Genomic DNA, 16,113 nt, shown 5'->3' with positions numbered 1-16,113 from the left:
GGAGGGGGGAGGAGGAGAGAGTGCACCTAAGTGTGCATGTATGTGTGCTGGTTTCTCCAGCCCAGCGGTGTCGATCAGCTGGGCTGGAGAAACTGCACAGACCCCAAGGTTGTGGCTGATTGGCAGTTCAAGCTGCTCAGACCAATCCTGACACTGTTGATTGCATATAAATAACTACAACAAATGACTTGAGGTACAGTCAGTGAGCACAAGTTATTTGTCAGCACACAATACAGTTCCATACATGTAGCATAAGTTGCAATATGACCCTCTTGGTCCCATTAGTGGGCCCGACTGAAAGCATTGCCAGTAGTTAAGGACAGGTTTTAGGGGCCCAAGAACTGTACAGATTAATGTTTACCAGTCTCTGCCTGTAGTCGGCCCTCAGACGGCACATTCTAGTTGAAGTTGCTATGGCAGGAGCTAATGTGCAATGTTATCCCGCTGTCTGTAATGTCGAGGTATTTGACACGTTTATGGGAGAAATAGGTCTGTTCTGGGTGTAAAGGTAAGAGCGGAAAGGGACCCATATATCTTTTGGATGGGACCTAGTTGGTAACAGTTTACCATAGTCATCTAATTGTTCTTGGCAGTATGTGACATCCTGCACTCAAACAGCGACAGTTGGGGACAGGCGCCTTCCCCAGTGCATGGCTACTCTCCTTTTTGCTGTCAGGAGTAACATTGCTGTGAGGCGCCTGCACTCGACAGGTATTGCCGCCATATGGCCTAGTAGTGCCACCAACTGCGTCTTAGATATGTCATGTCCAGTTATTGTCTGTATGGTATTAAAGACCACCTCCCAAAATGCCAGTATCAGCAGGCATATCCATGCTAAGTGTAAGAAGGAGGTCTGCTCTTCCCCGCATCTGATGCACCTCGCATCTGGGGCTAAGCCTAGTTTGAAAAGTTGTACGGATTTCGATAAAGGCGGTGTAAGTATTTAAAGTTTGAGTCACAATCAGTGGTTGGGGAGAGGCATTTAGTTGGCCACAGCAATATTCCCATTGTCCATCTGAAAGTGTTATGGAGAGGTCTGTATCCCACCTTGCACGAGCACCTGATATGAAAGGCGGGGCAGAAGCTTGGGTGGAAGCATTAAGACAAGTGATAAGGCACCTGGGCGACAGGGACGAGAGTATGATTTCTAATGGTGGTAGTGCAGGAGGCACAGCAGGAAAGGTGGGGTGTAAGGTGTGGCATGTCACCCGAAGTTGGTAGTACAGCAGTACGTCTAGAGGTGTGTGACTGGTGCCCTCTACCTCAGGTGTAATTGTGTGATAAATTGGCCTTCTGCATATATAGCCGCAAAGACAGAGAGTTTAACTTTAAGAGCAAGTACCTTAGTGCTGTGTCCTTGAAGTGGTGGGATCATTGGGTTCTCAAATAGTGAGATGGATGGTGCTTATATTAGAGGTAGTCCAACCCATCTGCACAGCCCCTCCCATGCCCAGCGGACGCAGGTGACTGTTAATTTCAACTCTGGGTGTTTTATAACATTTGACATCCTTAGTCACACCACTGGGAACCTTCTGATTCATCACAATGCCTTTTGGATTAGCAAGATCTGCTACATGCTTCTAAAGAGTACTGCAGGCAGCACTCGAGGGGATACTTTAGGTCCTATTATTCCTGGGTTATATATATATATTTTTTTTTTAAAAAGCTGAGAAGATCATGACAGAACATATAGGTTGATTTTGAGGAGGTTGATAGAGACAGTTCTCACATCAAAGGATGACGTGGATTCCAAGTGGTTGCAATAACGTACCTAAGTCATAGCATTTTTGCAGAGTATTAGCCTAAAACTGGAATTAGTTGAGAGATGTTGGGATGGAAAAGTCCACTGCATAATGATGGATGTGAACTCCTGCCCAGAGTGCCTCAGCCTCTTGGTTATCTGGATTCCTTGTGCTGATTTTTAGTCATGGATGAACAAAGATTGTGCATGTGTGTCATGATCTAGGCCTGTCTCATGGTAATACAATCTTGTTAGACTGGGAGGGCCGCCCCATGCACTACCATTGTAGTTGTGGAGGACTACAGCCTTACACGATTGCAGTGATGGCAGTGTACCTGTTTTCTGTTTTATATTAATCAATAGTGTGAACAGGCCCTTTTACCAGTGTCACAGGAGTGGTGCCTGCCCGACCACTCATAAAGGCTGTGTACTTACAGTTGGCCTACATGATGTCTGTATGTAGCACCACGCAGCGTGTGAGGTTTGCATGTGCCTTCCTGGATGTTTATATCCTTGAGGATGGTACATGACATGGAGGCCTATGGGTTTCATTTAGGGAGCTCATGTCCTGGAAAGGCTAGTTGGAGATGAGGACTACAATCCTCCAGACACAAGATGTGGATTGCTGACATTCCTGAGGATGGGAACAGAACATCCTTTATGCACATAAATGGTCTCTTTGATTGAAGGAAGAGTTACTAGTCAATTGGGCCTGGGCTCATTGCCAGGCAAGATGGTGGGTCTGATAAGGTTGGCACTGTAGAACTAGGGGATCATAATAGAAAAGACAGCTTAGGCCTGTAAACCTTTGCAAGGCATATTTCCATGGAGGCTACCAACCAGGTGTGATCTCCAGTTACTCCCATGGCCTGTGTTGTGGGACATTCTGAACTGCAGATGCTCCTGCTGTGGCAGACTACCCTTTGACAAAAGACAGGACAGAGGAGAGGGCATTTCAAAGGCGTCGACACCCACAACTAAAATTTCAAAGGACCAGACACAAAATTACATCTGTGTCTGAATATGGACTGTAAAGGTCCAAGAGGTAGTTCGGCAGTGCTGAGCACCAGCACAGAAAGAAAATTGCCAAGAATTATTGTTGCTGTAACCAGGACTAGAGACCAAGGTGTGAGAAAGGGCCTATTTTGACATGGTTAGCTCCTCACTTTTTGCTGGTATTTGATGTGGTTTCAAAGTTGTAGTGCCCAGGGCCGTTGCGAAACCGGTTCCCTGAACTGTTGTGATGCATTGGCACAATTGGCAACACCTTTAGCTGCCGCCATAAGTCCATAGTAAATGGTACTTGGGTACCCAGAGCATGGGGTACTAACAATAGGTCCCTGAGGGCAGCAGCACAGATTGTGCCACCCTCAGGGACCCTGCATCCAAGTGCAATCAGCACTGCCATTGCAGGCTGTGTCCTGGTGCAATCCTAAAATGCAAACATAACATGGCACACACCCTGTGTGACTTGTGGCACTGCATGCAATATAGGTAAGTCACCCCTATAGCAGGCCTTCCAGCCTTAAGGCAGTGTGCACTATACTGCATGTGTGGGCATAGGTGCATGAGCAATATGCCCCTGCTGCGCCCTTGACAAACATGGGAGATGGTAAGTGTACAGAGCATTTTAAATATATGTGCTGTACACTGATTGTTACAAGTATCACAGCTACATGATGGCCACTCTGCACCCTGGGTTGTTTGGTATCAAACAGCTCAGAACAATAAATCCAAACCGGTATCAGTACTGGATTGATTGCAAAATGTACCAAGGGGCCACTTTAGAGGTGACCCTTGCAAAAGCTAGCTAACCCTGGCAAGGTTGTTGGCCAGTCCTAACCAGCCTACCACCACCAGAAAAGACTCTGGACCCCTGAAGTGAGGGACTTTGCTCTCTGGGACCTGAAAACAAAGCTCTTCCTGGGCAGAGGTGTTGTGCCTCTTCCCCAAGGAATGTGCACTGTCCTGTCTGCAAGCTTCAAAGGGCTTGCCGCCCTTGAAACTCAACCCCCCAGCCCTGATGCTAGCAGCAGATAGCCACCCTTGTTGCAAACCCCCACTTTTGGCTGGAGCAACAGCAGGAAATTGCACAAAGACAAGGAGGAGTGTCCACCCCCAATCTGCACCACTCCCAAGGTGTTGCAGGTGAGGTTACTTCTCCATTTAATTTTCCTCCATCTTAAATGGTAGGAAAATAGCCAGTCAGGGATAGGGATGTGACCTGTGCCCACAGGAAGTGATCACAGTGAGTGTAGCCACCCTAAGGCAGATGTCCCATTGGCCACTACAAAGTACTTGCCTAAATGCCCCCGAAATGCAGTATTTAGTTGTCATCCTTAGACCTGCAGATCAGATTCAACGGATACAAGAAGGCCAGGAAAAAAAAAAGACCCAAGGCTCGAGAATTGAAGTCCTGCTGCACCATGATAAAGGTGTCAAACCATGCCTGCTGCACCCAGGACTCTATAATTGCCCCTGAGGGGTTGACGGGACATCTAACGAACTCTACAAAACCCCAGAGGACCTCTAACCTTCGGAAAATTGCCACAGATCTCCCTCAAAGTGAAGGCATCACTCCCTGCAACAAAGAAGCAGAAACCAGTGAAGTCAGTTCACTGACTGGACACTGACCAAGGAACAGGACACAACAGCTGGACCAAATTTCACCAGACGGACCCAGAGGACAACCTGCAAGTGGGGCTTCCTACACCTGTGAAGTTAGCAAAAAGCTTGGGAGTGATAGCTGATTGTGATCTTACATTTTCAACAGAAGCCAATAAGGTCACCTCCACCTGCTTTCATCATGTACAGCTGAAGTGCAAAATGTAGCCTCTTCTTACAATGCAGCAACATAAAGTAGTTGAGGCCGTGATTTTGTTTTCTCGACTGCTGTAAATCTCTGTATGCTGGGTTCCCCGACTTCTTTATTTAACACTTCAACTAATTTAAAATGATGCTGTAAGATTACTATTCGGCATCTCTCAGCATCAACCAATTTCCAAGTATCTGCATGCATTGCACTGGTTTCTAGTGATAATCACTTTCAAGGCCCTGTGCATTTTTCATAAAGGCTTTTCCTGGCAAAGGTTTTTTTCGACCTTAGGTTGCCTATTACTTCCTACTGTCCCTTGCACAGGGGTGTGGAATTTAATCAAATATCTACTTGTCCATGGGACAGGTTGCCTCATAAATTTACTTATCCTGTAAAAAAATCTACTTATCACTTTGATGCCATGTAGGGTGGTGACAAATTATGGCAGCAATCTCATTATATACGAGCTTTGATAATAGCCTCTCTGATTATGCCAGGGCTAACACTATATATAGTAGGGCGTGAACTCTAGCAGCTTCCTTATTTTGCCAGGTCTCTACATATCTACATACAGAGCTAGGAGGTAGCGGTAAGCAATAGTTTCAGGGTTGGAATGCCTTTTTGAGTCTGTGCAAACCTACTAAATTGCATGTTTTAAGGGTTTCCCCAGCTCTTCTTTAACCATTTCCCACACTGAGAAAGGTTAGAAATGTACTTCTGACAAGAGTCAGAAGTAAAGTATCTTCCAGGGTGAGGAAAAAGTGGTTAAAGGGAAAGTAAACTTGTAAATGCCCATCAGATTTTCACATAAGCATATCTACACCTGCGTATTTCCTTGTGCTAAAATACTAATGCAAAGACCTATACCATGGGTGCACTTGAGTGACTTTTTGTAAGAATTGGCCCCCTCGTTATGTCTTGTGCTAACCAAGGCCTTTTGTATTGTTTTCATTTTATCACTCTCTATCCATCTATCTGCTGGCTCGACTGTAACTGATCCTTCTTGGAGAACCCGCACCTACTCAGCACCTGGCTACCTTCACAGGTGACAAGTCTGCCCTAGACAATTCCAGGTTACACTGCATTACAACAATCACAATCTGCGCTTTCACAAGGAGCATATTAGCACACAGTCATTTTGTTCAGTGTCAAGAACTACTGTGGCAATGTGTGCTTTTTGCGACCAAAAATGTTTTTGCTGTGTGCTCATATTTGTTACAATGGTGAGGGTCCAGCAGCTCCCACAACAACTAAGTTTTACAAAAGCCATGTCAGGACAAGACATGCATTGACGAAACCGAAAGACTGACCACCAATGTCAGACCTATTGGCTTTTCCAATGCTTGTTTATTTTCGTGTTTCCCATAATCTTGTTGAAATTGGTTATACTGACGTTCCATTATGAATATTTTTGGCAATATTATCCTGCATCAACACATTTTACTAAATTATGCTTCACAGAAATGGTACCTAAAATTTCACAGTAGTTCAGCCAAACGTTTTTTTTCCTGGTTGCATTTTTTTGTGAACGTTTTATTTTGAAGGTAAAAAATCAGCAATCTTGCTTTCAAGCTTTTGCAAATATTTGCATTAAATCAGTGAGCATTCTGGGAGCATTATGCATCGCCTCATATTTTTAAACTTTGCAAATGTGTGTACATATTATTAGGTTCAAGCGCTCTGTCCCTGTTGTTATCTCTCTACGGGTTTGTAACCGTGCCCATCCGTTTGGTTGGTTCGTGGGCTTCCCTTTTTAGAATTTGCTTGATTCGATTAGTGAAAGGCATGCATACGTCATGCCTTTTCCGGTGTTTAGCCCTCCTCGAGCTCACAAGCCAGCTACTAAAACATAAGAGGCTTGATGTTTTATGTATGGCTTCTGGACTACTTTTTCTCTTTGTTTTGTAGGTAGCGCAGTCTCACTGAGCAGTAGTTGCACGTTTTGCATGACATCGATCCTGTTACATAGATAATTGCATTTTTGCCGATACGTTTCACTGCCAGCTAACTTCAGTTTCCTTTTGTGTGTTTGTTTTGCAGCTGTCAGCTCACTTATGTGAAACTGTTTATCTTTTCATTTTCAGTTTGTGTAGCAAGAAAAGTCTGGTTAGGAGTTTACAACGCTAATAGCTCTAACTCGAGCAAACGCGAGGCCCATTGCATTGCAAATGCTTGTTTTTACTGGAACCACTGTCAGCAGTGTAGTCAGAGCTTGCAGCATTTATTTAGAATGCTCACCCTAACAATAAAGGCTTTGAACTAACGAACCCTAAATACAAGCTCAAACAGCATTAACATATGGACACAAATATTACCTCAACTGCAGACAATTCCTTTCCCTGCTCTATAATGTTTGACTGTAAATTATCAGCCAAATGGTTTGTGCTACAGGACGTTGGGCCCACTTGTGCCAAGGACAAAATAAACCTGCAAACTGTTGTCCTTAACCCCAAACAATATGTCCTGGGTGTTAGGCTACAGGAATTCTATACCCCTGCTTGCATAATCTTTGGTCCTCCACTTACTTTTGCTGTCTATTCCCAGTATAAAAAAAGATCGCCTTGGTGGAAAATCCTTCTACTATGGCTCCATTCAGATCTGGAATGAGTTTCAGCATAAAATTAGTTCAGAACCCAACTACCTGACAGTCAGAAAAAAAAATCAAAACATGGCTCTTTAATTTCCTTAGTGTCAGCGCACCTTATTTTAGATTATTGGGGCATCATTATGTCATTCATTCATTCAGAAGCTTCAGATTTCAAAGGTAGGCTATAGCTAGGCCAGCAGAGACTTTGCCTGTGCCCAATAAGCCCAGTGATGTCCAACCTTTCAAATGTTAGGTGAGGTCTAAAGGACTTATGACACCGTAATAAGCTTGACCTGGATCAGGCAACACTGTTATTCCAGCTGTGCATGAGAAAAGATTTTAGCTTTCTGAGGGAAGCACACAAAAGGCAAGTAAAGCACAAATGGCTCAAAACTCCATGAAGCTTAATAATAAGGATACAGGAAAGGCACAACGTTTAGGGGTTAATCTTAATATAGATGGAGTCCTAAGAGCTGGTTATCTCATTCCTTCCTATTTGCAACTAGGAGATCAAGTTAGTGGCCACAGTTTTGGCTCTTTGTCAGAATGATACATAGCTTAGTTTGGTTAGAATAAAGTTGAACAGGATCCATGCAATGAGGGTTCCTTTAAGCTAGTCCTCATTGACCAGCCAACACACGCAGGGACTTGAAGTTTAATTTGTCCTATTATTGGTATGGGATATCTGTGCCAACATGCTTAGTGTTGTTGGCTATAAATATAAGGCTGGCTGAAAACCACCCTCCTGACATGGGCACAGGAGCTGCAGTGTGGAAATGGGGGTTATAAGGTAGCTTAGAAGTGTAGTTTAGCTTAAAGCAGGGTACTTATTTAGCTTAAAAGCAGGTACATTTGTTGGTTTATAAATAGTGGATATCATTCAGGCTCCAACAGGAAGTGTGGTTTGATCTGAAAACAGGTGCCATTGTTTGGTCTGAATGCTTACAGCTAAGTTTTATTCTGCGAGCATTAGGCTTATGTTGGTCTGGAAGTGAAAGAGATAGTTTGGTCTGAAATTAGAAGGTGTGATTTGGAATAGAAACGGTGGTGAGTCTAGAAACTGACGTGTATTCAGGAAGCAGGAGTTTCCAATTTAGTCTGGAAGTAGGAAGCATCATTTTATTTAGAAACATGTTTTAATTTAGTTGTTGTGGGTCTGGAATCAGGACATACTGATCCTCAGAATGTGGAATGGCAATCGGTGGCAGCTAGGTGCCTTGTGATTTATAGGTCAAATGGTTTAGTGTGATAGGCAGCCACTATTTTTTGAAGCCTCTATTGAAGCTTGATTAATAGCACCTGTCTATAGTTATTTTGGAACAGGGTCTATCAAAAGAGATATTTGAGAAGGCAGTATAGAAGAAAACACTTTGCACGTAAATAATGGAATGTTTATTTTCAGCCGGATCGTCTTCCAGATGAGGAGATTGCAGAGCTGGAAGATTCTTTCCGAGCCTTGACTTGCCAGCATGAGAAGAGCACAGAGAGTTCACAAAACAATTCTCTCCCGCCTCTGACCATGCGGTCTCTTTCTGCGGACAACTCAACACATCCAAAACCTACGTTTATCTTTCAAGATGAAGAGTTTGGTGAGTGTTACTCTTTCTTTAGGATTTAGGATTATGGAAGCTGGAGCTGGACGGAAAATCTTTCAAAATATGAGAATCTGCTTTTCTTGCCTTCAATTGAAATAGCAAATCCTGTTATGTATTTTCTTTTAGTAAGTCGCTAATCTTGCATGCCACTTGTTAGAATAAAGTTCCAGGTACAGCAATTCATTAGGAGGTTCTAGTGTGGTACATTTTAATGGTTTTACAGCCAGTGCTATCCCTCCTCCGTACAGCGGCTTATGACCTTGCCTTCCTTTAGCATTAAGAAAAGGGAAAGTATTGACTATCACAAGGTAAATCGCTTCTTCTGAAACTGTTCACATTTTTTCTTCCTTCCTTTTATAATAGCCTTTTCTTATGACATTCACATGTCAAATGCTCCATTGTAATACGTAACATTCATGGCTTTGGATTGGCTGAGCTGTCAACATCATATTTCAGGAATGTAGTATAATGAAAATGTCACTTACCCAGTGTACATCTGTTCGTGGCATCAGTCGCAGTAGATTCGCATGTTCTGCAATAGCTCGCCATCTGGTGTTGGGCCGGAGTGTTACAAGTTGTTTTTCTTCGAAGAAGTCTTTCGAGTCACGGGACCGAGTGACTCCTCCTTTTGTCTCCATTGCGCATGGGCGTCGACTCCATCTTCGATTGTTTTTCCCCGCAGAGGGTGAGGTAGGAGTTGAATTGTAGTAATAGTGCCCATGCAATGGAGTGACTAAGTATGCACATATTTAAGGTTGAGATGATACATATATAAATAATTGAAGGTAACTTCCAAACTGCTACAGGCTCCCGGGGAGGCGGGTGGGCACATGCGAATCTACTGCGACTGATGCCACGAACAGATGTACACTGGGTAAGTGACATTTTCAGTTCGATGGCATCTGTCGCTGTAGATACGCATGTTCTGCAATAGACTAGTAAGCAGTTATTTCCCCAAAAGCGGTGGATCAGCCTGTAGGAGTGGAAGTAGTCTGAAATAATGTCCTTAATACAGCTTGACCTACTGTGGCTTGTTGTGCGGATAACACGTCTACACAGTAGTGCTTGGTGAATGTGTGAGGCGTAGACCATGTGGCTGCCTTACATATTTCTTGCATTGGGATGTTTCCTAGAAAGGCCATGGTAGCACCTTTCTTTCTGGTTGAGTGTGCCCTTGGTGTAATGGGCAGCTGTCGTTTAGCTTTAAGGTAGCAGATTTGGATGCATTTAACTATCCATCTGGCTATACCTTGTTTTGAAATTGGGTTTCCTGCATGAGGTTTTTGAAATGCAATAAAGAGTTGTTTAGTCTTTCTGATGTTCTTTGTTCTGTCAATGTAATACATTAATGCTCTTTTGACATCTAATGTATGTAGTGCCCTTTCAGCTACGGTATCTGGCTGTGGAAAGAACACTGGAAGTTCCACTGTTTGATTTAGATGGAACGGTGAAATAACCTTTGGCAAAAATTTAGGATTGGTCCTTAGGACGACTTTATTTTTGTGTAGTTGTATAAAAGGTTCCTGTATAGTAAACGCCTGAATCTCGCTTACTCTTCTCAGGGAAGTAATGGCGATGAGAAATGCCACCTTCCAGGTTAGGAACTGTATGTCGCAGGAGTGCATGGGTTCAAAAGGTGGACCCATAAGTCTAGTTAGGACAACATTTAGGTTCCATGAAGGAACAGGTAGTGTTCTTGGTGGTATAATTCTCCTAAGGCCCTCCATGAATGCTTTAATGACTGGTATTTTATATAGGGAAGTTGAATAGGTAGTCTGCAGGTATGCAGATATTGCTGCAAGGTGAATCTTAATGGAAGAGAAAGCTAGGTTAGATTTTTGTAAGTGAAGCAAGTAACCCACTACATGTTCTGGAGTTGTGTGTAATGGTTGTATTTGATTAATATGGCAGTAGCAAACAAACCTCTTCCATTTACTTGCATAGCAGTGCCTGGTGGATGGCCTTCTTGCTTGTTTTATGACTTCCATACATTCTTGGGTAAGTTGTAAGTGCCCGAATTCTAGGATTTCAGGAGCCAGATTGCTAGATTCAGCGATGCTGGATCTGGGTGTCTGATCTTTTGGTTGTGCTGTGTCAACAGATCTGGCCTGTTGGGCAATTTGATGCAGGGTACCACTGATAGGTCTAGCAGCGTTGTGTACCAGGGTTGCCTTGCCCAAGTTGGTGCTATCAATATGAGTTTGAGTTTGCTTTGACTGAGTTTGTTTACCAGGTAAGGAAGGAGAGGGAGAGGAGGAAAAGCGTAAGCAAATATCCCTGACCAGTTCATCCATAGGGCATTGCCTTGGGATTGTTTGTGTGGGTATCTGGATGCGAAGTTTTGGCATTTTGCGTTCTCCCTTGTCGCAAACAAGTCTATCTGAGGTGTTCCCCAGAGTTTGAAATAAGTGTTCAGTATTTGGGGGTGAATTTCCCATTCGTGGACCTGTTGGTGATCTCGAGAGAGATTGTCTGCGAGTTGATTTTGTATCCCTGGTATAAACTGTGCAATTAGGCGAATTTGGTTGTGAATTGCCCAATGGCAAATTTTTTGTGCTAGCAGGCTTAACTGCGTGGAGTGCGTCCCTCCCTGCTTGTTTAGATAATACATTGTTGTCGTGTTGTCTGTTTTGACGAGAATGTATTTGTGAACTATTATTGGTTGGAAAGCTTTTAGTGCTTGAAAAACTGCTAGAAGTTCTAGGTGATTGATATGCAGTTTTGTTTGATGTACGTTCCATTGTGCTTGTATGCTGTGTTGATTGAGGTGTGCTCCCCACCCTGTCATGGAAGCATCTGTTGTTATTACGTATTGTGGCACTGGGTCTTGGAAAGGCCGCCCCTTGTTTAAATTTATGTTGTTCCACCACAGAAGCGAGAGGTAAGTTTGGCAGTCTATTAACACCAGATCTAGAAGGTGACCCTGTGCTTGAGACCACTGTGATGCTAGGCATTGTTGTAAGGGCCTCATGTGCAGTCTTGCGTTTGGGACAATGGCTATGCATGATGACATCATGCCTAGGAGTTGTAATACCATCTTTGCCTGTATCTTTTGTGTTGGATACATGCGTTGTATGATGGTGTTGAAATTTAGAATTCTTTGTGGACTCGGAGTGGCTACTCCTTTTGATGTGTCTATTATGGCTCCCAGGTATTGTTGTACCTTGCGTGGCAGAATTTTGGATTTTGTGAAATTGACGGTGAACCCTAGTTTGAAGAGGGTTTGTATGATATGATTTGTGTGATTTGAGCACTCTATTAACGAATGGGCTTTGATTAGCCAGTCGTCTAGATATGGGAACACATGTATTTGCTGCCTTCTTATGTGTGCTGCGACCACTGCTAGACATTTGGTAAAGACTCTTGGTGCGGTTGTTAATCCGAAAGGCAGTACCTTGAATTGGTAATGTATTCCTTTGAATACAAACCTTAGGTATTTCCTGTGCGATGGGTGTATTGGTATATGGAAATAAGCATCCTTGAGGTCTAAAGTTGCCATGTAGTCGTGCAGTTTTAGCAATGGCAATACTTCTTGTAGTGTGACCATGTGGAAGTGGTCTGATTTGATGAAAGTGTTCACTACTCTGAGGTCTAGGATTGGTCTCAGCGTTTTGTCCTTCTTTGGTATCAGAAAGTACAGTGAGTAAACTCCTGTGTTTATTTGTGTGTTTGGCACTAATTCGATTGCATTCTTTTGCAATAGTGCCTGCACTTCTATCTCCAGGAGATTGGAATGGTGTGTTGTTAAATTTTGTGCTTTTGGTGGTATGTTTGGAGGGAATTGTAGAAATTCTATGCAATAACCATGTTGGATAATTGCTAGAACCCAAGTGTCTGTAGTGATTTCCTCCCATGCTTTGTAATGATGACCTATTCTTCCCCCCACTGGTGTTGTGTGGAGGGGGTGAGTGACATGTGAGTCATTGTTTAGTAGTAGGGGTTTTGGGGCTTTGAAATCTCCCTCTATTTCTAGGGAATTGCCCTCCTCTATATTGTCCCCGAAAACCTCCTCTATACTGTCCCTGGTAAGTGGACGGTGTTGCTTGTGAGGTGCTGGCTTGTGTGCTTTGACCCCGAAACCCCCCTCGAAAGGGCGTTTTACGGAATGTGCTGTAATTCCCTCTGCTCTGCGGGGAGTAGAGTGCGCCCATGGCTTTGGCAGTGTCTGTATCTTTTTTGAGTTTCTCAATCGCTGTGTCCACTTCTGGACCGAACAGTTCTTTTTCATTAAAAGGCATATTAAGAACTGCTTGTTGAATCTCTGGTTTAAATCCAGACGTTCGGAGCCATGCATGCCTTCTGATAGTTACAGATGTATTAATTGTCCGTGCAGCTGTATCTGCAGCGTCCATGGAGGAACGGATCTGGTTGTTGGAGATGGTCTGTCCCTCCTTAACCACTTGTTTTGCCCTATTTTGGAAGTCTTTGGGCAGATGTTCAATGAGATGTTGCATCTCGTCCCAGTGGGCTCTGTCATAGCGCGCAAGTAGTGCCTGGGAGTTCGCGATGCGCCACTGGTTTGCAGCTTGTGCTGCGACTCTCTTACCAGCTGCATCGAACTTGCGGCTTTCTTTATCTGGGGGTGGTGCATCTCCAGATGTGTGAGAGTTGGCCCTTTTCCTAGCTGCTCCTACAACAACAGAGTCTGGTGGCAGCTGTGTTGTGATGAAAGCCGGGTCCGTAGGAGGCGGCTTATACTTTTTTTCCACCCTTGGTGTGATTGCCCTACTTTTGACCGGGTCCTTAAATATGTCTTTTGCGTGCCGGAGCATACCAGGGAGCATAGGCAGGCTTTGGTAGGAGCTGTGGGTGGAGGAGAGTGTGTTGAACAAGAAATCATCCTCGACCTGTTCTGAGTGGAGGCTTACGTTGTGAAATTGTGCTGCTCTAGCCACCACCTGAGAGTACGCGGTGCTGTCTTCTGGTGGAGATGGTTTTGTAGGGTATGCCTCTGGGCTGTTATCTGACACTGGGGCGTCGTATAGGTCCCATGCGTCCTGGTCTTGGTCACCCTGGCTCATGGTGGTGTGAGCTGGGGAGTGTGATGGCGTTTGTGCTGGTGAAACGTTAATCACGGGCGGAGGAGAGGGTGGTGGTGTAACTCTTTTCACCACTTTTGGTTGTGGTGCTTGTTCCGTCTGGAACTCCAACCTTCTCTTTCTCCTAATGGGGGGAAGGGTGCTTATTTTTCCTGTCCCCTGCTGAATGAAGATACGCTTTTGCGTATGGTCCACATCAGTTGCTTGTAGCTCTTCCTCAAACCTATGCTTTTGCATTTGGGAGGTTAGCGAGTGCTCTTCTGTATAAGAGCCCGAAGCTGGGTCGCTTGCAGTTTGTTTCGGCATCGAAACTTTGTCTGCGTGTTTTTCCGGCTCCGAGGTGACTTTTTTCCTTTTCGGGGCCGAAACCTCTCGGCGTCGATCTGTTTCGGTGCCGCTGTCTCGGCGTCGAGCCGTGTCCACACCGGCATCTCGGTGCCGAGGCTTGTCTCCAGCACTTTCTCGGTCCCGAGAAGGCTGCGTGCCGGTGTCTCGACCGGAGTCGGACGATCTCGGCACTGTTTGGGCCTTTTTCGGTGCCGACGGTCGGTCACCGAATTTATGGGTCGAGCCATGGCCTGGTGGCAGTGGCGTCCCCTGGGCCTTGTAAATGTTTCTTTGTGTGGTTTTCGACGTCTTACTCACGGTTTGTGTATCGTCGAATCCTTCGGAGTCTGAGTCTTGGATCGAGAAGGTACCTTCCTCTTCCTGTTCCTCGAACTCCCGTCGGGCTGTCGGTGCGGACGCCATTTGAAGTCTTCTGGCTCGACGGTCTCGGAGTGTTTTTCGGGACCGGAACGCACGACAGGCCTCGCAGGTGTCTTCGCTGTGCTCAGGTGACAGGCACAGGTTGCAGACCAAGTGTTGGTCTGTGTAGGGGTATTTATTGTGGCATTTGGGGCAGAAACGGAACGGGGTCCGTTCCATCGGCGTTCCTCAGCACGCGGTCGGGCCGACCAGGCCCCGACGGAGGATCGAAAAACTACCCCGAAGGGCACCGGAGCTCTTCGATCTTCGATGCGGTGTTGAATCTAAGTACGCCGATCCCGAACGCAACAATACCGACGAAAATCTTCCGAAATTAACTATTTTTTCCGTTCCGAAACTCGGAGCGACAGGAACACGTCCGAACCCGATGGCGGAAAAAAAACAATCGAAGATGGAGTCGACGCCCATGCGCAATGGAGACAAAAGGAGGAGTCACTCGGTCCCGTGACTCGAAAGACTTCTTCGAAGAAAAACAACTTGTAACACTCCGGCCCAACACCAGATGGCGAGCTATTGCAGAACATGCGTATCTACAGCGACAGATGCCATCGAACCTTCTGTTCCATATTTCATTGCATTTACTGGTTTGGTGTTCGTAGAAATTTAGTTATATAATGGCATCAAGAAACTAAGTTTTCTAACAATGTATTACAGCTATGATTTCATACCAAGAGGCCCTGTTTGATGCCTCCGATTGATCAATTTCAGGTAGAACTATTAAATACACATATTATTTCAAAGCAATGCTTCTCCTGTATAAAGGAATATTTCAGTAAATTTTACTTAAGTGTAAAGATTTCATCCAAGAGAGACAAGTGAGTGACCTATTATTCATTCCTTTTATAGATTATTATATTAAGAGTATTTTAAACACTCCTACATTGCAGTTAAAATTGTGCTTACTGGGAAGAACAGAATCAGATTTTTCCAATTAATATCTAGTTACTCTAAAAGGTTACTGCCACTGCTATAGTCCTAGAACAAACACTTCCTGATCTTGCAGTGAATCATCATTTACCCCATTTTCCCACATTGTAGGAGGTTACTGCCACTGCCATAGTCCTGGAACAAACATTTCCTGAACTTGCAGTGAATCATCCTTTACCCTCAACTCCCCACATTGTAGGATTTGCTGTGTACAGGAGTCACTTATTTTGCAGGCTGTTGCGGTCAGCCTGAAGATGGGGCCACTGACCTCTGGGGCTTGTCTTGGAGGTGAGGCATCTCGGGGCAGGACTGAAATCTGATGCCCGTCATAAGCCTCCTGGGTTCTGTTGAGTCAGGGAGCAGTCTCTTGGGAGGTAGTTGCCGAATTTAAAAACTTTAGTTGTTCTATAAACCACTGGGTTGAACAGCCACTTGAAATCTAAAAGCATTTGCCTTGTGGTATAAGATTTACGCTTTGCAATTTTTCACTGTCCACTGATTGACCCATCACTGACCACCAGCTCTTCATGTGTGATATTTAGGACTCCTAATATAGTCATCTGATTGTTGGCAAAGTCGGGATATGGCTATAGGAAATTAGTCAGACTATTGAAGCAATGCAGCAGGTGTAGCATCATATT

General features: G+C 44.6%; 1 protein-coding gene across 2 annotated transcripts in view; it reads left to right on the top strand.

Moving 5' to 3' along the window:
- Positions 1–16,113, top strand: part of TRADD (TNFRSF1A associated via death domain) — a 96,060-nt gene that overhangs the window by 56,308 nt on the left and 23,639 nt on the right. For both annotated transcript variants that reach the window (XM_069216189.1, XM_069216190.1), the window contains one exon: positions 8,546–8,732. In XM_069216189.1, coding sequence (XP_069072290.1) covers positions 8,546–8,732 — 187 coding nt within the window. The remainder of the gene's footprint in view (positions 1–8,545; positions 8,733–16,113) is intronic.

This window comes from Pleurodeles waltl, chromosome 12, assembly GCF_031143425.1.
Source record: "Pleurodeles waltl isolate 20211129_DDA chromosome 12, aPleWal1.hap1.20221129, whole genome shotgun sequence".
Lineage (NCBI taxonomy): Eukaryota > Metazoa > Chordata > Amphibia > Caudata > Salamandridae > Pleurodeles > Pleurodeles waltl.
This window is presented reverse-complemented; position numbering and strand designations above follow the sequence as displayed.